This window comes from Pollachius pollachius (assembly GCF_949987615.1).
Source record: "Pollachius pollachius genome assembly, chromosome: 6".
NCBI lineage: Eukaryota > Metazoa > Chordata > Actinopteri > Gadiformes > Gadidae > Pollachius > Pollachius pollachius.
The window spans coordinates 847,565-871,439 of NC_136939.1; the positions used below are offsets into that span (position 1 = coordinate 847,565).

The 23,875-nt window shown below is 49.9% G+C and overlaps 1 protein-coding gene across 1 annotated transcript in view; it reads left to right on the forward strand.

Annotated features, from left to right (window-relative positions):
* Positions 1 to 2,228: 2,228 nt before the first annotated feature.
* gabrb4 (gamma-aminobutyric acid type A receptor subunit beta4) overlaps positions 2,229 to 23,875 on the forward strand; it is a gene marked incomplete at both ends in the record, with an annotated part of 42,162 nt that continues 20,515 nt past the window's right edge. The window contains 4 exons of the mRNA XM_079738729.1: positions 2,229 to 2,308; positions 4,519 to 4,613; positions 21,574 to 21,641; positions 23,283 to 23,503. Of these exons, the coding sequence (XP_079594855.1) occupies positions 2,229 to 2,308; positions 4,519 to 4,613; positions 21,574 to 21,641; positions 23,283 to 23,503 (464 nt within the window). The remainder of the gene's footprint in view (positions 2,309 to 4,518; positions 4,614 to 21,573; positions 21,642 to 23,282; positions 23,504 to 23,875) is intronic.

Below are 23,875 nucleotides of genomic sequence, written 5' to 3' on the forward strand. Positions count from 1 at the left end.
AAAGGATGACATGTCAGAATACATCATCATCACCATCGTCATCACCATAACATTACACTGCTTTTTCTGCCTTTGATTCAGGCGAGAATCTTACCCACAGGAAGCCTCAGATCTAGAGAATGTGTGTGTGTGTGTGTGTGTGTGTTTGTTTGTTTGCTTGTTTGGTTGGCTGTGTGTGGGTGTGGGTTATAGCATTGTGTGTGTGTGTGTGTGTATATATGTGTGAGAGAGGAAGATTGTCTGTGCGTGTGTGTGTTTGGTTGTGTGTCTGTTATGTATGTGCTTGGATGTGTTTGTGTGTGTTATGTATGTGCGTGGATGTGTGTGTGTGTGTGTGTGTGTGTGTGAGTGTGTGTGTGTGTGTGTGTGTGCGTGTTTATGTGTACGGGTAGATAAATGAAGAAGGGTAAATAGAAGTCTGGACATCATATCCACCACCGCTCTGAAGGCCGCCCGTCTCACCACAAATAACATAAACAACCATTTTGATCGGGGGGTGGGGAGCTACACGGCCTGTAGCTCCACTCCAGGCCGGCCGTGCGGTGCGCGTGTCTACCGACACCAGCAGTGACGGCCTCAGCCGCTGCTGCCTTAACACGAGCCTTTAGCACGAGCCTTTGCGCATAGCCTTCGAAACGCCACAACTGCATCAGTGCTCGCCGGGTTGCTAAGCAACTGGACAGCACAGATATCCCTGAAGAAAGCGTCTTCTTCTTCTTCTTCTTCTTCTTCTTCTTCTTCTTCTTCTGTATAAAACCCTCAAACGAGTAAAGGCGCGTGCGTCGTGTGTATGAACGCATGACTTTGGGATTTGGTTAAAATCATATTTCTGTCCTTTGACTCGCATAACAATTACGCACGGGATTTCTGTGCGTTTAAGTGTGTGTATGTTTGTGTGTGTGTGTGTGTGTGTGTGTGTGTGTGTGTATGTGTGTGTGTGTGTGCGCGCGCGCGCGCGCGTGTGTGTGTGTGTGATTGGGGGGGGGTGATCTTTGTGCTCGCCCGCGAGTCTGTGTCTGCGAAACAAAGTGGAAGAAATGCACGAAAACACACCGGCCCGCCCTCAACACACACACACACACACACACGCACAAACCAGACACGCGATCGAGTGCACGGACAGACGGCTGAGGAATCCACCTTGTTGTCCAGCGCCGCCCCCCCCGCCCCCCCCCACCCCCCCCGCCCCCCCCCCCCCCCCCCCCCCCCCCACACTGTAAGATAATCATTTGAATTGGGCTGAACGTGGAGAGGGAAGCTTTCTCCTGGACGGGTGTCATGTTCCAGTGATCGGCGGGAAGGCGAGCGGTCCTGCCAACGCGTTCAAACGCCATTCGAGGGTGGACAGCGCGGCAGACGGACTGATCAACAGCCTCCATCAGCACCACCCTCCTCTCTCTCTCCCTCTCTCTGAGACTGAGCTGTGGTCCACGCATCGCGTCCGCGTTCTTCTCGGCATGTAAGGTTTCACGAGGAGTGATTTGGGCTGCTCTGACGTCTGCATCAGATATACCAGCGGCGGGGCTCCAGCGTGCATCTCCCCTCAACGGCTCTGATCCACATCATCATCAGCGGCACACGGCGACACTCAACAAGGGGAAGGAAGATTTCTTTTTTTTCTTTTTATCCACCCCCACCTCTTCTGCATCCTTCCTCCTCTCCGGTTTTTTCTTTCATCCTCCAGCGTCGTCCAGCCGAGCCAGACGTGTCTCCCGGTGAGAGAGCAGAGCCGTCACCCCGTGGATCCTCCCGCCGGTCCTCAGCGGAACCATGTACCCTCCGCGCGCCTGGACCCGGGTCCACCACCGGATCTGAGCGCGAGAAGCCGTTTGAGGCTTCGCTGCTCGTTTTCGATTCCCGCCAGACTCTCATCACCGTTCCGAGGGACATTCCTACTTGTCAACACTTTTTTTCCCCGTGGGGAAGTGTTGCGTGCGGGCTGGTCGGAGCAAGATGTCCGATCTTCTGGTGCTGGTCGAGGGTCTGTGCGACCTGTTCGGGTTCCCATAGCTCAGCAGGGGGCAGCTCACCGCTCACCGCTCCACTCCGCTCCACTCCGCTCCTCTCCTCTCTAATGAAGTCATTGCATGCGTAGATGTAGGGCTGCTGGTTCCGTTCATTAGAAAGGCGATTCGTTTGGATTGCCCGTTTTTTTTTTTTTTACTTTACACATTTTTTGGAGGCGGCGGAGGACCACTTGGATTATTGACACTATATGATTTGTGGAAATGTTGGGTCGTCAAGGAGACAAATTATGTGGAATTTTCTCTGCTTTGGCGGCTTTGTGCTTCGTTTGCTTCGTTCCAAGGTAAGACGAAAAACACTCAGGATCCAACCGAGAACCAAACTGATGCATTCATGATGAAACACAATCAGGCGAATTGCTCGAGTCCCAATACACTCCATGTACTAGAAGATGGCACTATAACATGTCGATATGATATAACATGGTCATGTACTATAACATGGTACTATAACATATAATATAACATGGTCCTTTACTATAACATGGGAATATAGTATAACATTATAACACTACAATAAGATAGTAGGCTAATGCACTGTAACATGGCCATGTACTATAACATGGTAATGCACTATAACATGGCCATGTACTATAACATGGTAATGAACATTATAACATTATATGGTAATGCACTATTACATGGTAAAGCAATATGACATGGTCATGTACTATAACATGTTAATGCACTATAACATCCTAATGCACTATCCTAGGTTATATACTATAACATGGTCATGTACTATAAGATGGTAATGCCCTATAACATGTTAATGCACTATACCATGGTTATATACTTTAACATGGTCATGCACTATAAGATGTTAATGCACTATAACTTGGTTATATGCTAAAAGATTGTCATGTACTATAAGATGGTACATTGAGTAATGATTCACACGAGTGCACGTTTAGGCTCCAATGTGACGCGAGCGAGCGTAAAAACATGCGCGTGCACATCATCCAGCCTAACCTCCTCCAGATAACAAAATGGAGATATATATGTATACTATATATGAACACGTTTATATCTTCACACAATGTAGGCGATTTTCGACCTCGAATATTGACGCCTTCATCGCAAATCCAACGTCGAGAATCTGTTGACTGCAAGTGTCACCGTGGCGTCACCGTCTGAATCCAATCAATCAATCAACCAATACAGAAATTAATCAACCAATCAATTAGCCAATCAAACGATGACGAATCGAACGTGTGATCCGACACGGGTCTCGGTTGATCCGAGGTGCTCATCAGAACCTCTGCTCTCCTTCCTGGGGACGTTAAGGACTCAACGCACAGACAGGACGCTGGCCATATGAACACATGTCTCCAATCAGGCCTCCTCGCCAGCAACACCAGTGGGCTCAATAGATCTTTCAACAATTAGGCCTGACCAAGGCTGTGGTTACTACCAGCGTACTGGGGGCTTAATGGGAACCAGTACACAGTCCTGGGTGGCCTCCGGTTGGTCTAATGGGCTACCCACGTGATGTTTTCATCTGTACCTTTAGTGGACTAATCAACCCACGTCTGACACCTGTCAACCAACTCCACGGGGCACTCCCATTGGCTATCCCGTTCACCAATAGCGTTTCATCGAGACGTGTCGGCCTACATGTGTTCACCCGTGACGTGCGTGTCGGCGTCGGTTCACGGTTGTAGCCGGGGATATCGTGTTTCTGAGACGTGGTGGTCGTGTGTCGACCCGCGGTATCATTAAACCCAGTCGCCGGGGCAGGACTCTGGCTCCCCGGACCCACGCAGAGCGTCCGATTAGCGCTACAGGTGTCACGGAGGGGCGACCGTTGCCTTGAAAGGCTGGAGAGTGGGCGGCGTGACCAGCCGCTTCGGAGCCTGGACGGACGGCGAGGCCGCGGTGGTGGTGGTGGCTGTGATGTGAAGGGACACGCGTCTCTCCACCCGTCTCTCACACACACACACACACACACACACACACACACACACACACACTACAGATGTTTGTGTATATGTGTGTGTGTGAGTGGGGGGGGGGGATCTCTGTGCCGATGTTAAAGGTGCCACAGTTGTTAATTCTCTCTCTCTCTCTCTCTCTCTCTCTCTCTTTTTCTCACTCGCACCTATATCAAGTGGTCGTTATTTTATTAATATTTATAACATATATATAGTTCCTCTTGGAAATGGAGCCTCATCCATCATCTTCCTAATGTGATTATCAATTAAATAAATTCACCCACATGCGTTGCATATTAACGTGACGACTGACATGGTAAAACGATGGACAGATAGCATTAAACTGCACGCCTTATGATGTCTCGGGTGAATCCCAACTGTGTGTTTCCCATAAACCGAGCGGTTCAGCTGCTAGTCGACCGGGTTAAAACCAGACAATAACGTACAGAACGGAGACACCGTGATCCTCAGCACACGAGTCCTCGTGTGATCCGACCCCATTCTGTTTGATTGTGTTTTCCGGATAAAATGGCTAACTGTCATCATGCCTTCCCCCTCAGCACCTCCACTGGAAACACAGGAATGTCTGTTGCCAAGACAACCGTGGACAAACTGCTGAAGGGATATGACATCCGTCTGAGGCCTGACTTCGGAGGTACGTTCAGAAGCGCCGTCTCTGCCCTGTTGCTGTCGTCGTTGCTTAAATCACATCCCGGTGTATTGATGATGTGGGGGGGGGGGGGGGGTAGCGGGGAGAGGGTTATGACTCACGGCTCAGGGAGGGGGGTGAGGGAGGAGAGGCAGAGCTCTCAGACCGGGGGGGGGGTCGGCTCGGGATTATTTTTAAATGATGGAAGTCACTTTCAGGAATCGTCTGGTTTCAAATGGTTTCATGCAGCTTATTTCCCCATTAAATGGAAAATATTTGTGCTCTGTAATATATGATTTCTAATTTGTATATGTCTTCTATACTACCTAAACATTGTTTGGCAATGGTTCATTATAATGGGAAGTAATTCATATTTCAGGGACCAGGTCTTTCTGTCAGGTTGGTTCTTTTCTTTTGTACGTGCTGCTGCTACAGTGTTTACGGTCAACAGGGCTGTTCAACTCTGACTAAGGAACCTCTCATATCTATCGATAACATACTCTAAAATATACTCTAATATCCAAGGAGTAAGAAATTCCCTCATGTCATCTAGGAGCTTTCAATAGAAATCCCTCCCAAGTTGGGCTGTGACCCATTCAACGGCTCCAACAGAATCCCCCGACCCAGCTCCTCTCCCTCCCGCCTGGAGAGGGGAGCCCCTGGGAGGGCCGACCCAGCCCTGCGCCGGAGCCTTCTGAGGTGTTCCTCATGTAGCAATGACTGTAGGAGGTATGTAAGTGGAGGAGGCGTGGGCCGGGCCCCTGGGTGAGCGGGGCCCCTGGGTGAGAGGGGCCCCTGGGTGAGAGGGGCCCCTGGGGTGAGCGGGGGCCCCTGGGTGAGAGGGGCCCCTGGGGTGAGCGGGGGCCCCTGGGTGAGCGGGGCCCCTGGGTGAGCGGGGCCCCTGGGTGAGCGGGGCCCCTGGGGTGAGCGGGGGCCCCTGGGGTGAGCAGGGCCGCTGAGGCGTGGAGCCTTCTCCTCTCTCGGCCCGCTGAGACGCTGGGTGTTGTCGGCTTGTTGTCGCCGTATTCTGCCCGGCGCTGAATCGATGGCAATAACGCCATAATCCCATTTTAAGTCGGGGGTTAATGATTCTGCTAACGATCTGACCCCGGGGTCACGCCGGAATCGGATTGGTTTGTTTCGTTGACTGTCAAAATATTCCCGATAGTCGCTGTTGATCCAATTAATAGGCGGTTCTATAAATGGTCATAAATGACCATTTATAGAACCGAAGTCATAAATATTGATCAGGGGGGATAAGAACACCAGAGCAAAACCAGTGGCTGCTCCCAGGTGCTGAACTGGTCTGTAAAACCAGTGGCTGGTCCCAGGTACTGAACTGGTCTGTAAAACCAGTGGCTGCTTCCAGGCACTGAACTGGTCTGTCAAACCAGTGGCCTCTCCAATGCACTGAACTGGTCTGTCAAACCAATGGCTTCTCCCACGCACTGAACTGGTCTGTCAAACCAGTGGCTTCTCCCAGGCACTGAACTGGTCTGTCAAACCGTTAGAGGAGAGATGGGGAAAAGGTAAAATGAACAGAGCAACATTGTGGTATTTGTTCTGTGTCTGGTGCTGATTCAGCGATTTGTGGTCCGAATGCAAGACACCTTCATCCTCCTGAATCTAAATAATCATCAGATTCACTCGTCGGAAAGATGCATAATTATGTTTAAAAACGAATGTGCAATGGCTTCATCTCACAGAACGCCACTGACAGCGGTGGATCAAGAGAACGGAGGATGTGGTTCAGACCGACCTCCCATCTATCTGCGTGTGCGCCGTGCTGGGTAGATGGATTCCCCAGTGTGACCATCAGAACAGAGTGGCCTCTCCCAGTTCCCATATCTTCCTCCTCCGCGCGGATGTATGTTTGGTTTAGCAGCTTTTAGCCTACTTCCCTAAGTGCGTTTCACTGTCCTTCAAGCGGGGGAGAGGGCTAGGAGTTCAAAGTTGTTGGACATGGGTATCTCATAAATAAGTAATAAAATAACGTTCACCACAATAACTTTTACTCAAATTTTAAGAACACCTAAAAACCTTTAATGTACGCTTGTTTGAAAGGAAGTGACCATTGCTTTCCAGATTAATGAATAATGTTGTAGTTGAAGTAAATCATGCTAGTTCAAAGTTGCTACTTGTATATAGTGAATATCATAAAGATGTAATACTTCTGAAATACAATCAAGTCCAGAGGTCTTTTGACGCCTCTCATCCCATATAGATATTTCCAACATCGCACCAAGACTAGACTCTAATACGCAGCTGTTGTTTCCATCCAGTGAAAGCTGTCTTTGACCTTAAACCTGTATTGAAAGTCGTACTCCGACGCGTAGCGTTCTTGCTCGCTGATATCGGCTGCTTTACAGACGCCTCAAACCCTCTGAGGCCAGAGACCACAGCGGGTACAGGCCCAGTTTGAGCCCGGTTCGAGCGGTTCTGTTGTGAGGAGACCAGCCACGCTCCGTCCTGCCTTAGAGCAGACGCCCTCAGCACACCGCTCAGTGTGCGATCCAAAGATCAATGGCTACATCTCAGTTCACACGTCACAAATATCCATGTCAGAGAACGACTGAACAAACGACACCTAAACCAGAGACAATCGAAGGGCTGAACACAGAAACACGAGGTTACGCATTCACATCGTTAGAACGCATGCAGGACTACGAGCTGGGATCTCAGATCCATGTTCACAATGACAAATACGAGAGATATAGTATATACGAGAGAGAGAGAGGGAGAGGGAGAGAGGGGGAGAGAGGGGGAGAGGGAGAGGGGGAGAGAGGGGGAGGGGGAGAGAGAGAGGGAGAGGGGGAGAGAGAGGGAGAGGGGGAGGGGGAGGGGGAGAGAGAGAGGGGGAGAGAGAGAGAGGGAGAGGGGGAGAGAGAGAGAGAAAAAGAGAGATTTTTTGGCAGACATTTTGAATGAGCTTATGCTCGGTGGTATCGGGGCTTCTAAAGTTCCCGGGGGCCGTTGGCACGTCTGACCCTTGGGTTGAGGAGAAATGGGGACGAGAGGAATCGGTCAATTCCTACCCCGGGGCCATCGAGCAAGGCAGCTGGTACCATGGGTGACCCCCGGGCACAGTGCGGCTCGGATCGCATCGACTCTGGGAAGAACCCCGCCCGAAAAGGTTGGAAGGACTAGAGACGGGCTGCTCCAGTGAGGGGGGGTTGGGAGAGACCATTCAGGCTCTAAGTCATGTCCTCGACCACATACCCCCGGTGTTCTCTCAGAAGGACACCGTTTAGACCCGGCTGTCATCATCCACCTCGGAGATGGCTTTTACGGTCCGGAGCGGCGACCATTAAGCCGCCTGGAGGTGGAGATGGATAGCGGAAGCTCTGAACACACCCCTGTTGCTTCGTTAAGCTCCCAGGACGTGGAGTTCATGGATGGGAAACACAGACGATCAGGGTTTTATGTGGTGGCAGGGCGGGGCCTCTGTTGTTAATGGGTCGATGACAGCATGGAGGGCATGCTGCTGCAACGGTTGTCTTGTAAAGTATCTCACTAAACACTTTACACTCTGCTCACTCTCCTGGTGAAACATGCTGTTCCCCAAGTGGCGCTATTAACATTCATGTTTCTGGGCTATGCTGCGGTTGCTATAGCAGCCGATAGATAGTCACTACGTTGATTGTTGATTAATCGCAAGCCGAGCACAACCAATACGGCCATTAGCAGAGTAGCAGTAGCTAATCAATCCGACTTGTGCTTGAACTAGGAGTGGAAATCCCCCCCTGGAACATTTCATCCCGAGGTAACGTTCGTGCCGACGTTCGCCTCTTTCCCCGATTTCCCCGGTGTCCTGTTGAGATGCGTCCGGAACAACGGACACACACACGTCTGATGCGAGGGACTCGCGGGCCGGGAGTCCGCACGGCGCACATGAGGAAAGCTGTTGAGAAAATCAAATTCATTCAACAGACATGGTAATGCTGTCCCGCGTGCTGGTCTGGGTAATGCTGGTCTGGGTAATGTTGGTCTGGGTAATGCTGGTCTGGGTAATGCTGGTCTGGGTAATGCTGGTCTGGGTAATGCTGGTCTGGGTAATGCTGGTCTGGGTAATGTTGGTCTGGGTAATGCTGGTCTGGGTAATGCTGGTCTGGGTAATGCTGGTCTGGGTAATGCTGGTCTGGGTAATGCTGGTCTGGGTAATGCTGGTCTGGGTAATGCTGGTCTGGGTAATGCTGGTCTGGGTAATGCTGCCGCGCGTGCGTCCGCTCGTCTCATAAATCACGGCGGGAGGTGATTTGTGGCGGTCGATTCCACAGCGAGGTGGAAACGTTTTAAGGTACAGAGAGAAACGGAGCCCGGGGGGGCGGCGGTGACGGGCGGGGCTCATCATGCTTCATAGTTACATTCTTAAATAACTCTCGCGCTGCAGTTGAAATAAATCAATGATTGCTTCAGAGTGTTCTGGTGATGGTTTCAGAGCGCTGGAAATGCATCTCAATTCCCATTGTGATGAGTTCCAACGTGAGGTGCAGGGTGGTCTATTGGGGAGAGGGGTGACTCCCCCAGCCCGATGGATCCGGGTTCGAACCCCAATGTCCACAGTCTACCTGTAGGGGGAGACGCTCCGTACCCCTTACCCTCCTCCTTTTAGGTTTTGAGTTCTGTCGCTCTGGAGCGAGGAGAACACGAGCCATGGAGGGTAACAGATGCTCAGTGGGGTTGTGTCTGACGTACGAGCCGGTCTGTTCCGGACAGGAGGAGCTCTGTCCCGTCTGAACCAGAGGGGGGAACAGAGCGAGCACCGCCCCCTGCGGGATACCCTTCGGTGCTTATGCATACGCTTTGTGCTTCAGAAAGGTTATTGGATGACATATAGCGTCGCCGCCGCACGTGGAGCGTCTCGGGGAGACGGCGATCTGTCCCGTGATGGACGGGGCTTCGGGAGAACTTAATCTGGACGTAGCAGCAGGCGGAGCAGAGGAGTGACATGCTAACGTGTTGTAGCATTACCGTAGCGCTTATAAAACATAAAACATAGAACATAGAGCTATTGTTCTCAACTGAGTTGAGGGCAGTTCTATGTTCTGTATGTTCTATATAGTTGAGTCTCAAGACTCAACTATATAAAAACTATACAATAACTAGAAAATGCAGTGCTGTAGTATAAAGTCAGTTTGAAAATACCACCAGGTGTGGTGTGATAAGCCGTTACAAGCTGGTTTGGAAATCCGCCCCTTATGACATCACAGGTGAGCGTGTCCACCTAGATGTTTGACGGATAGATCAGTCCACCAGCCTACCCAGTGGGCTGTAGCAAACATTGCTCATCTATCTGTATAGTACTAAGTATTTTCTTATAAAGATTCAGAATGGGCCATATATACTCCACCATGTTGAGAGGAGAGAGAGTTCAGGTCATTTCAGATCCTAACGGGCTGATTACGGTCCCTCGTTCACGCAACGCAAGGGGGTTACGGACCCCTTACCTCCTTGCGGACCCTCCTTGCGTCCCCCACCAGGACCTGACGTGCACCTCCCAAAAATGCAGCAAGGGCTGTGATTGGTCCGCTCACTAAAACCCGACGCAGAACCAACAGGTTCACGGCTGCATCGAAGCCTCTGCGTGGTCCTTGCGTTGCGTGAACGTTGAACCATAATCAGCCCTTAAATCAACGCGTGTACACCGTATCCTCAGCTAATGAGAACTTGTTTTGTCTCACATGAGAAAGGCTGTGGCGGTTCTGAACATAAGCATGTTCCCCATAATGATAAATCATGCCACGATCAATCGCTGAACGATTACTTTGAGATTATTGCTAACATTCCAATGCTGCTATGCTTCCAAGATGTTGGCGGTCGTTGGAATGTACAAGTTAGTGTTTTAGTGACGTCACAACCGGCAGACGGATCCATCCATCTCTGGTGTGGTCGCTATAGGGTTTGAAACAGCTTGGAATGAGCATTTAAATAACATGACACCCATGCAATGGAAACAGGGAGAGGTGGAATAGCAGGAGAGTTGTGTGAGAAGATATCTCTGGGGTGGCGGTGAATCATGGCACTGAGTCGCAGCATTGGGAAGTTCTCGAATGTTCTTGTGTCGTGTGCACATTCTGTTATTGTGTTCCAATAACTCGCCCGATGGTGCGAGACACAAGCGACGCGATCATCTGTTCCAGAAAACACCAACTTCACGAGGTCTAGAGACCACCCACTCTGTGAAACACACAAACATATTCCACAGAACCAAGCTCATCCTTTCAGTTCCTTTGCTTCCACTGAAACACGTCCCCTACCCTAAAGGGGGCGGAGCCAGAGACGGCGTGGGCCGTGAGCGCTGACCAGCGACCACCTGATCCCCACGCCGCCCAGAGTGCCCTCACTGGGCGGCGGAACAGCGCCAGGCGCCCGTGTGACGGGTGACCTGGTGTCCGGTCGGCCGTGCTAACACCTTCCATCTCACTGGTACCCCCCCCCCCCCCCCACGAGCCACAGGCCCAGCTGCGCCCGCGGGCCAGGTCTAACGACATGGTGGTGGAGCAGTGGGTGGAGACCAGTCACCTCAGAACGGAGCTACTGGGAGAGAGGACGTAGCTGGTGTAGGGTGGAAACCAGTCACCACAGAGGAGGTCGGAGGATAGAGAGTGGAGGATAGAGAGTGGAGGATAGAGGGTGGAGGATAGAGGGTGGAGGATAGAGGGTGGAGGATAGAGGATAGAGGGTGGAGGATAGAGGGTGGAGGATAGAGGGTGGAGGATAGAGGATAGAGGGTGGAGGATAGAGGATAGAGGGTGGAGGATAGAGGATAGAGGGTGGAGGATAGAGGATGGACGGTGTAGGATAGAGGATAGAGGATAGAGGGTGGAGGATAGAGGGTGGAGGATAGAGGGTGGAGGATAGAGGGTGTAGGATAGAGGATAGAGGGTGGAGGATAGAGGATAGAGGGTGGAGGATAGAGGATAGAGGGTGGAGGATAGAGGATGGACGGTGTAGGATAGAGGATAGAGGATAGAGAGTGGAGGATAGAGGGTCGAGGATAGAGGGTGGAGCATAGAGGGTGGAGGATAGAGGGTGGAGGATAGAGAGTGGAGGACAGAGGGTGTAGGATAGAGGGTGGAGGATAGAGGGTGGAGGATAGAGGTGTAGGATAGAGAGTGGAGCTTAGATGGTGGAGGATAGAGGTGTAGGATAGAGGGTGGAGGATAGAGGGTGGAGGATGGAGGGTGGAGGATAGAGGGTGGAGGATAGAGGGTGGAGGATAGAGGGTGGAGGATAGAGGGTGGAGGATAGAGGGCGGTGCTTACGGACGGCGGGCTGTGTGGAGGCGGTCGCCGCGGCGATGGGGAAATTTATGAGCGCAGAGAAGAGAGAAAACATCTGAAGGCGGCCATTCCTTTCCCCACTTAGGTCCTCTGTTCAGATTAAATGAAGGGTGTGGTCGGAGGTGGGGGTTGGGGGGGGCGAAGGCAGTGGGTGACGGGGTGCAGCCAATGGCACAGGCCTCGTCTCCTCATGCAGACCGGTGTTTACCCCCCCCACACACACACAAGAGAACCGCTGATAGAATAAAACCTCACCCTCACCCTCACCCTCCCCTCACCCTCTCCCTCCCCTCACCCTCTCCCTCCCCTCACCCTCTCCCTCTCCCTCTCTCTCCCCTCACCCTCACCCTCACCCTCTCCCTCTCCCTCTCCCTCACCCTCCCCTCACCCTCTCCCTCCCCTCACCCTCACCCTCTCCCTCTCCCTCTCTCTCCCCTCACCCTCACCCTCTCCCTCTCCCTCACCCTCCCCTCACCCTCTCCCTCCCCTCACCCTCACCCTCTCCCTCTCCCTCTCTCTCCCCTCACCCTCACCCTCTCCCTCTCCCTCTCTCTCCCCTCACTCTCTCCCTCTCCCTCTCCCTCTCCCTCCCCTCACCCTCACCCTCTCCCTCTCCCTCTCTCTCCCCTCACCCTCTCCCTCTCCCTCTCCCTCTCCCTCTCCTCACCCTCTCCCTCCCCTCACCCTCTCCCTCCCCTCACCCTCACCCTCTCCCTCTCCCTCTCTCTCCCCTCACCCTCTCCCTCTCCCTCTCCCTCTCCCTCTCCCTCACCCTCCCCTCACCCTCTCCCTCCCCTCACCCTCTCCCTCCCCTCACCCTCACCCTCACCCTCTCCCTCCCCTCTTCCTCTCCCTCCCCTCTCCCTCTCCCTCTCCCTCTCCCTCCCCTCACCCTCACCCTCTCCCTCTCCCGCTCTCTCCCCTCACCCTCACCCTCTCCCTCTCCCTCTCCCTCCCCTCACCCTCACCCTCTCCCTCTCCCTCCCCTCACCCTCACCCTCCCATCCTCCGGTCCTCGGCGGCTGGGTGATTGATGAGAGGCGTGTCCTTGACAGCGGGGGGGGCGGGGGGGGGGGCGACCAAGGGCAGGGCGTTGCCGTGGTGCCGATAGATAAACAAGGAGCCGGCGTCCGCTCGCGTCCCGCTGACAAACGACCGTAGTGCCGGGAAGCGTTTAGGAACCCCCACATGACTGAACCTCATGCTTTAGATATATATATGTGTGTATACACGTGTGTTACACAGCATTAGGGCTATCTCTAAGGACGGCTCGTGCCATGGTAATAAATTCCATTGAACGGTGGGAATCTCCTCTCCTCATCATATCCAGCTTTGAAGCGGCCATTTCAGAATCCATCACTTTTGCCACATCGCAAGTGGATGATGGACTGATCAACTTAACTATTACTAATACTATTAATATTACTATTGCTAATACTGTTACTGCAGCTACTATCACCTCATTACTACAACTATTGCTCATATGATTACCATCCATGTTACTATTGCTAATACTTTTACTATCCCTATTACTAATACAACTATTAATAATACTATTACTATCTCCATTACCTTTACTATCACTACTTCTAATACCATAAGGACGACTATGACTATAATATGTCTATATTACTTTTACTATTAATATATTATTACTAATATACTATTACTGTTGCCGTTACTTAAACTAAACTATTACTATTACTACGAAATTACCATAACTACCAATATTAATACTACTGTTACTATACTGGGACTATACTATGACTGCCGATATTACTACTACTTTAATCATACTGGGACAACACTATTACTACCAATATTACTACTGCTGTTACTATACTGTGGCTATACTATCACTGCCACAGTTACTGTTAGGATAGGATAGTTGAGGTTCAGGTCCTTAATGTCCATAACCTTCCTGTAGGCATTGCTTAGAATGTTCATGATATGTTTGTGAATTCAGTGTGAGTCACTTTGATTACAAAGCGTCACAACTTTTGGTGCTAAACAATTTCGATGCTAACTAGTTAGTTAGTATCTCTGTCCCTCTTACTGGCATGGTCAAAACTAAGGAGGAGAAGATGATTCTCGTACGCTATTGTTTGGATTATTTTGGTTTTCGGTTCCTGAGGATCCAGATCATTATGATTCATTTGAGGTGTTTTCTATGTTTCCCAAATTTTCCCCATTTTTTAAGACTACTTTTCCTCTCTACTCTGTGTAAATGATGGAGCAGCAGACGTTGCTCTAGAGGGCAGTTCAGGAGAGTCAGAGGTTTTGGGAACATTACGGGCCTTTAGAACCCATAATAGAGGAACCAGACATCCTGGGATTCTCGGTTTGTCGCTGAACTCCATCTCTTCTCTGTCGCGCTCGCTGTGGTCCAACCTTCAACCTGGCAGGCGGCCATCTTGAAGCCACACAATGGAAATACAACCCGATACAAGATTGGACCCAAATTCAACCCGGACAAACTCAGAGCGCTCTTCAGACATGTAGCGGAGGGTTTTATTCTGCTTTTGGGAGAATAAAGTCTCCGGTTTGGTCTAAGGTTATGTCCCCCTGCCCCTTCCTGCTCCCTAACGACATGCGTCTCCAGGTGAGACGCAGGAAGTCTCCTGAATAAAGGCGTCTAATCCCACCAGGATTGCTGCTCATAGTACGGCTGCTGGGTCGTTGGGACCAGCGCTCTTCCGCTCTTTGTGGGTCATTCTTCCATCCATCACAGCTCCACGGCAGTCGACTAAAAACTGTCAGAACGGGCGTGGTGCGTGGAAACGCTCGGCTGTGTCCTTCATAACAAATTCATAACTGTGGCGCAAAAATGGAACGATGAAAAGAGGAGAAAATGGAAACCTGGAAGCCTTTTGATGCAAATGGTTGCACAGGAACTTTGGCATGAGTGAGTTCTGCTGTTTGCAGAAAGCACTCTGAGCTCTATACATTAGGACCGGAACATACGGCCTGAGAGGGGGGGTATGTACGGCTCTGGACTAAAGAATTCATAGGGGGGGGGGGGCAAATATTGGCCACAGAAGCAGCGTTTTTCAGCAGACCTGGCATGTTAGAAACGGTCCATTCCATGAGTGGAGCCACGCTTCAACAACTCTTCTGCAAAGTAGAACAGAAAGTGTTCCTTGATCTGGTATAGATTATAAATATTCATGAGCGTGTATTTTATGTATAAACAGCATCCGGTAAACAGTTATTCCATCACAATATGTCATATTCTCCACAGATGAATAGGTTTGCGGGTGATTTATTGTTTCCATTTGGGAGTGTTTCAGTGTCTTACATGAAAGTGTCAGGTGGCCTGCAGCATCCATTGATCAATGCTCCTCCACCACAATAGACTCTTGTAATGAAACAGATGATTCATTACCGGAAGGATTTATAGTCATTACACGTGAGGCATCTTAACAATGTTGTTATTATGATTATTTTTACTATTCAATTCATATCACTAATTAACTACGTCCTTTTAGCTGTTTGCTCTCTTTGTGTGTTCCTATCCTTAAAAACAGCCAACGTCAGCGGGAGTATCTCTTTGTTCTGTAACCAAAAGAGCGTCTCTGTTAATCCGTCAGGTTATTGTCCAGCTCTCTGTTTCTTATCCACGGCCGGGATGAGGTACACATGTATGCACGTGACATGTCCCGGCTTAGACTAGTGTTTCTATCAGGGTTTAAACTAGTGTTTCTATCAGGGTTTAAACTAGTGTTTCTATCAGGGTTTAGACTAGTGTTTCTATCAGGGTTTAGACTAGTGTTTCTATCAGGGTTTAAACTAGTGTTTCTATCAGGGTTTAAACTAATGTTTCTATCAGGGTATAGACTAGTGTTTCTATCAGGGTTTAAACTAGTGTTTCTATCAGGGTTTAGATTAGTGTTTCGATTGGGGTTAGCTTTTCTGGTGGGTCGTCGAGTGTGTCTCTGTGTTCTTCAGACCTTTGTCTCTACTCTGTTCTTCAGACCTTTGTCTCTACTCTGTTCCTAAGACCTTTGTCATTACTCTGTTCCTAATACCTTTGTCTCTACTCTGTTCCTAAGACCTTTGTCTGTACTCTGTTCTTCAGACTTTTGTCTCTACTCTGTTCCTAAGACCTTTGTCATTACTCTGTTCCTAAGACCTTTGTCTCTACTCTGTTCTTAAGAGATTTGTCATTTCTCTGTTCCTAAGACCTTTGTCTGTACTCTGTGTTTCAGACCTTTGTCTCTACTCTGTTCTTCAGACCTTTGTGTCTTCTCTGTTCTTCAGACCTTTGTCTCTACTCTGTTCCTAAGACCTTTGTCTCTACTCTGTGTTTCAGACCTTTGTCTCTACTCTGTTCTTCAGACCTTTGTCTTTACTCTGTTCTTAAGACCTTTGTCTCTACTCTGTTCCTAAGACCTTTGTCGCTACTCTGTTCCTAAGACCTTTGTCTGTACTCTGTGTTTCAGACCTTTGCCTCTACTCTGTTCTTAAGACCTTTGTCATTTCTCTGTTCCTAAGACCTTTGTCATTACTCTGTTCCTAACACCTTTGTCTCTACTCTGTTCCTAAGACCTTTGTCTCTACTCTGTTCCTAAGACCTTTGTCTCTACTGTGTTCCTAAGGCCTTTGTCTCTACTCTGTGTTTCAGAACTTTGTCTCCACTCTGTTCCTAAGACCTTTGTCTCTTCTCTGTTCTTCAGACCTTTGTCTCTACTCTGTTCCTAAGACCTTTGTCTCTACTCTGTTCCTAAGACCTTTGTCTCTACTCTGTTCTTCAGACCTTTGTCTCTACTCTGTTCCTAAGACCTTTGTCATTACTCTGTTCCTAAGACCTTTGTCTGTACTCTGTGTTTCCGACCTTTGTCTCTCCTCTGTTCCTAAGACCTTTGTCTCTACTCTGTTCTTCAGACCTTTGTGTCTTCTCTGTTCTTCAGACCTTTGTCTCTACTCTGTTCCTAAGACCTTTGTCTCTACTCTGTTCCTAAGACCTTTGTCTCTACTCTGTTCTTCAGACCTTTGTCTCTACTCTGTTCCTAAGACCTTTGTCTCTACTCTGTTCTTCAGACATTTGTCTCTACTCTGTTCCTAAGACCTTTGTCTCTACTCTGTTCCTAAGACCTTTGTCTCTACTCTGTTCCTAAGACCTTTGTCTCTACTCTGTTCCTAAGACCTTTGTCTCTACTCTGTTCCTAAGACCTTTGTCTTTGCTGTCACCGGCTGATTCTGCAGCCCACTGCTACTCTGGTTTGGGACGGTTAGATAGAAATAAATGAGAGTAGAATCACAGTAAATGTATAATCTAAACGTCCCATTTACACTTCACTATAATCGTCCTCCACAGACATGTAGCGGGCATTTAAAGGATGTGGGATCGACTGAAAGCAAACACAAACACAACACAAAGGAAATCAAAGCAGCCCCCTTCCCTCCACCATTTTGGTGACGTGGTGATGATGGAGGAAATGGTGGTGAGGGGTTATTTACGGCATGTAGTGTGAGACAGCACGTTGGTTCATCCAATGTGTTTTTTCTGTCTCCCATAAAGATATCTCAACAGAAATCATACCGTAGCGTTTAAAAAAACCTAATGTGGACACAGACCGGCTGAGGCCAGCACACCGCGCTGCTGAACAGAGAGAGCACAGAAAATACTCCACAGTTGCTATGGAACCACTGTTGCTAAGCAATGAGTTGATTATCAGAAGGTTTTCGTGTCTGTGTGTGTGTGTGTGTGTGTGTGTGTGTGTGTGTGTGTGTGTGTGTGGGGGGGGGGGGGGGCACTACATTTGAGTCGACTGAATCGAGGGCTTGGCGTGATCAACAGGGCGCTACGCCGTGTGTCGGCTGGCGTGAGGAGACGCTCCTCTGTAGGAACACAGCGAAACGCCACCAGGGTTTCTTTTGCCATCGTCGCACACCAAACAATCTTGTCCTGCTTTTGAGTTATCGTTCAATAACGCTGATACAACGCCGGCAGCATCACTCTCTGTCCGTCGCGGGTTAGCTGTTTGTGCCGAATGCGGTGGTTTCCTTTTAAATTCTTGCCTCTACAGCGTGTTTTAAGTTAGGCCAAATTGACAGGAGACTACTTCAATGTGCTTTTGCTGAAGTGTCGTATTTTCCCCCTTTCCCCGTCTTGTGAAGCGCGGTCGCGGGTAATGGTTTTACTCTCGGAGGCTGTATAGTGACAAAGTGGATTCCTCTGTTTCACTGAAGCCGGGTCAAAATATGCAGAGCTGGAGAAATAGAAAGCAATAGAGAGAGGGAGAGAGAGAGAGGGAAAGAGACAGAGGGAGAGAGACAGAGGGAGAGAGAGAGGGAGAGAGAAACAGAGGGAGAGAGAGGGAGAGGGATGGAGGGAGGGAGGGAGAGAGAGGGGGGGGATGGAGGGAGAGAGGGACTTTCTCCGCGTTCTGTTTTCATCTCGTGAACGAATGTACTTTGACATCTCTGGGGGAAACTGTTTCTGGTTGCTTTCACGGGGTGCTGGAAAATGGTCTCACATTTTTTTTTGTGAGGGTTCTTTCTATTTTTTATTTGAGAAAGTGATGGGTCAGGGAATGTGGGAACACTGAAGGGCATTTATTGTAGCGAGCGGAGGGAAGCGGCGTCGGTGGAAGGACCGAGGCTTTCAGTCAAGGTCTGTGCGCTCGCTGGTAGTTTGGAGGCCAGAGTGAGGCCAAGCTTGGAGGCGACCTTAATGGAGGCAGAGGGTCTGAGGCTGGTCCCCCACGGACCCCCGGCCTCCTCGATCAATACTGTAAGAGCGGGAGCGGAGGTGGGAGGAAGTCGCTGATGAAACCGGACCGAGGAGTCGGAGCGGTAGAGTGTTCCCAGAGCCATGCCGGAACGCCGTCCTGTCCCATGTTCCCGTTCTGTCCCTCGTCTACTCCGAGCATCCTGCATCGCCTTCCGTCTGTCCCACCACGACCGCGCCGGCTCTGGATAGTGTAGGACTCAGGAAGGGGACACCTGGTGCTTCAGGTGACGTCACCGCTCTGTGACGAGGTTGGCAGCGAGGTCGGCGGGCGTTTGTCTGGTGATGTTCGCGTGCAGATGTCTCCCTCATAAGACCACCGCCGCTCTGCGCTGAAGGGGCGGAGCTTCTGCGACCTTAAACCCGTCAGGGTTTTATATGCAATGATATGCAAATGATGGGAGAGCAATATGCTAATTCCTAACCTTTCTCCTACAGACGCAGGCCCAGCGGGTCCTCAGAGCTCCTGCCAGTGGCTTATTTAACGTCGCCATTACGAGTGACTGCGCCATTCAGTGTACAAATGACAATACAGATATGTTGATATGTAATAATATCTGCTGTCCTGGGTGGTCTGAGGACTTATTATCATAATAATCATTATAATAATACAACAATACAGTGATATCATATGATAACAATTTTAAAAATAGTAATGTCTTAGATTTGTCTTCAGGAGTACCCAAGAAAAGGTCTGAGACAAATAAAATAAATAAGATTAGAAACGGATAAATCAGAATCTCGATAATGTGCAGGTCAAAGGTCACCAGCACAGAGCCTCCTCTCCCCCGAAGGTTATAAATACCCCGGGTCCCCTCCCCCTGATCCAGGGAGACGGGGCAAATGTCACGGAGCATAATCTGGCGGCCGGCATGCATAATACATCCTCATCGGACGAGCCTCTCACGCATATCCATAGTGCCGTTGCCGGGCCAGAGAGGAAGTGATGTCGGGCCGAGGATGAAGTGTGTGGCTGGACGGTTGTGGTGTCATGTGAGAGGAGAGCGGTGGGGGGAGTTCTGCCCTACATTAGTGATGAAGTGCCAGTGTCGTGTGGACCTCTGCACGACCTCAGGTCCCTCTCTGTTTGAGGGGGAGAGGGGGGAGGGAGGGGAGGGTTTCAGGCCGTTACACCATAACCGCCTTCCTCCAGAGTCGCAGGAACCTGGTCCACCCAGCCCGCTATGGAGAACTCCACAGCTCGCTGTCCCCTTAAGGAGACAGGAGACCACAGACCTCCTGAAGGAGACAGGAGAACACAGACCTCCTGAAGGAGACAGGAGACCACAGACCTCCTGAAGGACACAGGAGAACACAGACCTCCTGAAGGACACAGGAGACCACAGACCTCCTGAAGGAGTTCACAGACCTCGTCCTCCCAGCGGCAGGGGGAACCTTGTAGAACCATTGGGGGAGAAACCATGGCAACTCAACTGACACAGGTTTTAAACGCTGCATGGGTCGGAAATGGAACGAACGCAGAGCTAAACATGTCCAATTGAGTCGTCGTGGATTCCAAACATTCTAGAAGGCTCTCCCACTCCGCCCTAATGACCTCTAAGATGGATGCTGGATGAATAGACCGGATGGTCTCCGATCGCCTAATGATGGGGTTTGAGTCACAGGGGAAAGGTTCAGGGTTCGATCCCCAATGTCCCCTTTCTACCTTTACCTCCTAGTTCCCTCGTACCTATGTCTGAATTTGCTGTAAGTCGCTTTAAATCAACCCCGGTTAACTGACGAGTAGTGTACAGTATCACCCTGTGAGGGACTGTTCCTAGCACGTGTACATGGTGGTCCGTGACCAAAGCAGAGTTTAAAAGGTCCTGAAACGTACGCATGGTAGAGCCGCCATGGCCAGCAAGCCATGAGGACGATCTGGATTTATGCGCTGACAGAAGAGCATTTCCCCAGCCCTAATGCATGCTGGGACGACATGCGAGGCGATGTGTACGTACGCCCACAACAACAGCAGTCGTCTGAATGAAGCATTGTTTCAGCGACGGGGCTTTCTAAGTGATAAGTGCTCATCGCGGTGATGGATCTGGTTCCTGCCCAGCGGGTGCCGGCCCGGGACCACAGCATGCCCTTATTTATTAGTCCATTTCCCGGCGGTGACACCGAGGAGGTGGGAGATGGATGGGTGGGGGGGGGGCGGAGGCAGGCGGTGACCTTCCTCCAGAGATTGGAATACTTGCCGCAACTTGTCTTTTCCTTGGCCCGGTGCCAGGCGGCGGGCGGTAACGGTGATGATGTGAGGATTGACGGCGTGGAGATCTGCACGTGCTCAGAGTTCAGGAGGGTCGGACGCCTCCTCGCCCGCGGTGAGACCGCCCCCCCCGGGCCTGACATCGCTTGACTCGCTGCTAACTCCGTCCCCGTAACTGAATCAGCGGGATGCTCTTCCATGCGGGCTGAATGAAGAGGGGACGGCCGGGCGTATGTTGGCCTAGAACAGGATGGCCCCCGCTGGCTCCCGGCTCCTCCAGGACAGGGTGGAGGAAACGCAGCTGTGCACTGAAACCCTGTTATATCAGTTTATCGAGAAAAGTCTTCTACGTGTCGACATGATGGCTTTTAGCTGAGGGTCGCTGGAATGACTCTCTCTTTAATCTCCACTGCAGTTCAAGGCTGGTTCCAAATATTTTCTTATATTCGTTTCTCCCAATCAAATGTTGCTGCTTTTCAACACAAAGCTCTTTTGTTTGAATCAACGGGTCAAATTGCCAACTGGTTGTCCGATGTTTCTAAATGTAAAAGAATGACCCCTTTTGAATGTGTATACATTTTGTAGATGTATGTATGTTCTATGTATGTTCGGTTAGATTTGGGTTAGTCGCTTAGCTTTGAAATTAGCATGGTTAGTTGTTTGGAGCAGTGTTGTTCAAGGTCTTGAATGTAGGAGAGTTGAGGATGTATTGGTGACCACTCTCTGCTTGCTCTCTTTTAGGTCTTCCAGTGATCGTAGGAATGAGCATCAACATCGCCAGCATCGACTCGATATCCGAAGTTAACATGGTGAGTTGGTAGCCTTCCTCTTTTCCACAACCACGCACAAGCATTAGCTTGACTTTATTGTTTCAATGTTTCAATTAAATACATTAAATATATTTTTAGCACTTTGGTCAACTGTTTTTGTTTTTTAAATGTGCTTTACAAATAAATTTACATTACATTAAATCAACTTTGATCTTAACACCCGAAAACCACACCAACTCCAGCGTTAATGTAAATTCTACTATTAACTACGTTAATGTAAAATAAATATTTTTTGCATTTACGAATGTAAACATTACAATATAAAACAGCATGGGAATATGTATGTTTGAGTATTTAAGGTGAAGAAGCAGGGTCTACTGCCTCATGGGTGTGTGTGTGGCGTTTGTATTGGATACGCCTTTAATAGGACAAGACAAGGCTGTGATATGAGATATGTAGGTCATTTTATGTCTAGCTGAATAACTCACATTTCCTCACTCCACTTAGCAGTCTACAACTATAAGACTGGATGTACAAGAACACGTCATAAGAACTCAGTTATATTGGACTTCTGTGGTGCTTTTATCGAGGAAAAAATAATATTTTAAATATGCCATCTATGAAAACATTATTTAGGGCTGCTTTTATCTGGGAAAACAGGAATGATAATGAGTCCTTGCTTCCAAACTGATATTTTCCATCGTCTTTGTCATCTGCTCCTTAGTTTGGATCTGCAAGGTTTCATTTAGAGATTTATTTATATTTTTCATTCTCCTAAGTAGAAGACAAGGATATGATCGAATAAAGAAATATATAGCGTTGTACCCTACACCACCCGATTTGACGGGGTTGTGTTAGCATTAGCTTAGTTAGCGCAGTACCTTACACCACCCGATACAACGGGGCTATGTTAGCATTAGCTCAGTTAGCTGTAGTATGCTACACCACCTGATACGACGGGGTGATGTTAGCATTAGCTCAGTTAGCTGTAGTACGCTACATCACCCGGTCTGATGGGGGTTGTGCTAGCATTAGCTCAGTTAGCGCTGTACGCTACGCCACCCGATATGACGGGGTAGTGTTAGCATTAGCTCAGTTAACGCCGTACGCTACACCACACAATACGACGTTGCTATGTTAGCATTAGCATCAGCTCACTATGCTCCTCTCCTCTCTCTCCAGGACTACACCACCCTACGACAGGGCTATGTTAGCATTAGCATGTGTTAGCATTAGCTCACGGTGCGCCTCTCCTCCCTCTCCAGGACTACACCACCCTGCGACAGGGCTATGTTAGCATTAGCATGTGTTAGCATTAGCTCACGGTGCGCCTCTCCTCCCCCTCCAGGACTACACCACCCTGCGACAGGGCTATGTTAGCATTAGCATGTGTTAGCATTAGCTCACGGTGCGCCTCTCCTCCCCCTCCAGGACTACACCACCCTGCGACAGGGCTATGTTAGCATTAGCATGTGTTAGCATTAGCTCACGGTGCGCCTCTCCTCCCCCTCCAGGACTACACCACCCTGCGACAGGGCTATGTTAGCATTAGCATGTGTTAGCATTAGCTAACGGTGCACCTCTCCTCCCCCTCCAGGACTACACCACCCTGCGACAGGGCTATGTTAGCATTAGCATGTGTTAGCATTAGCTCACGGTGCACCTCTCCTCCCCCTCCAGGACTACACCATCACCATGTATTTCCAGCAGAGCTGGCGGGACAAGCGGCTGGCGTACAACGAGATGAGCCTGAACCTGACGCTGGACAACCGTGTGGCCGACCAGCTCTGGCTGCCCGACACCTACTTCCTGAACGACAAGAAGTCCTTCCTGCACGGCGTCACCGTTAAGAACCGCATGATCCGCCTGCACCCGGACGGAACCGTGCTGTACGGGCTGAGGTAGGAACCCTAGGAACCAGGAAGGCCTTATATGGGCTGAGGTAGGATCCCTAGGAACCAGGTAGGCCTTATATGGGCTGAGGTAGGAACCCTAGGAACCACGAAGGCCTTAAATGGGCTGAGGTAGGAACCCTAGGAACCAGGAAGGCCTTATATGGGCTGAGGTAGGAACCGTATGATACAGGAAGGCCTTACATGGGCTGAGGTAGGAACCAGGAAGGCCTTATATGGGCTGAGGTAGGAACCGTAGGAACCAGGAAGGCCTTATATGGGCTGAGGTAGGATCCAGGAAGGCCTTATATGTGTAAGAATCATTACAGGAAGGTCATTTAAGCGTAGGTAAACCCAGGAGGTCTTATTTGTGGTAGAAAT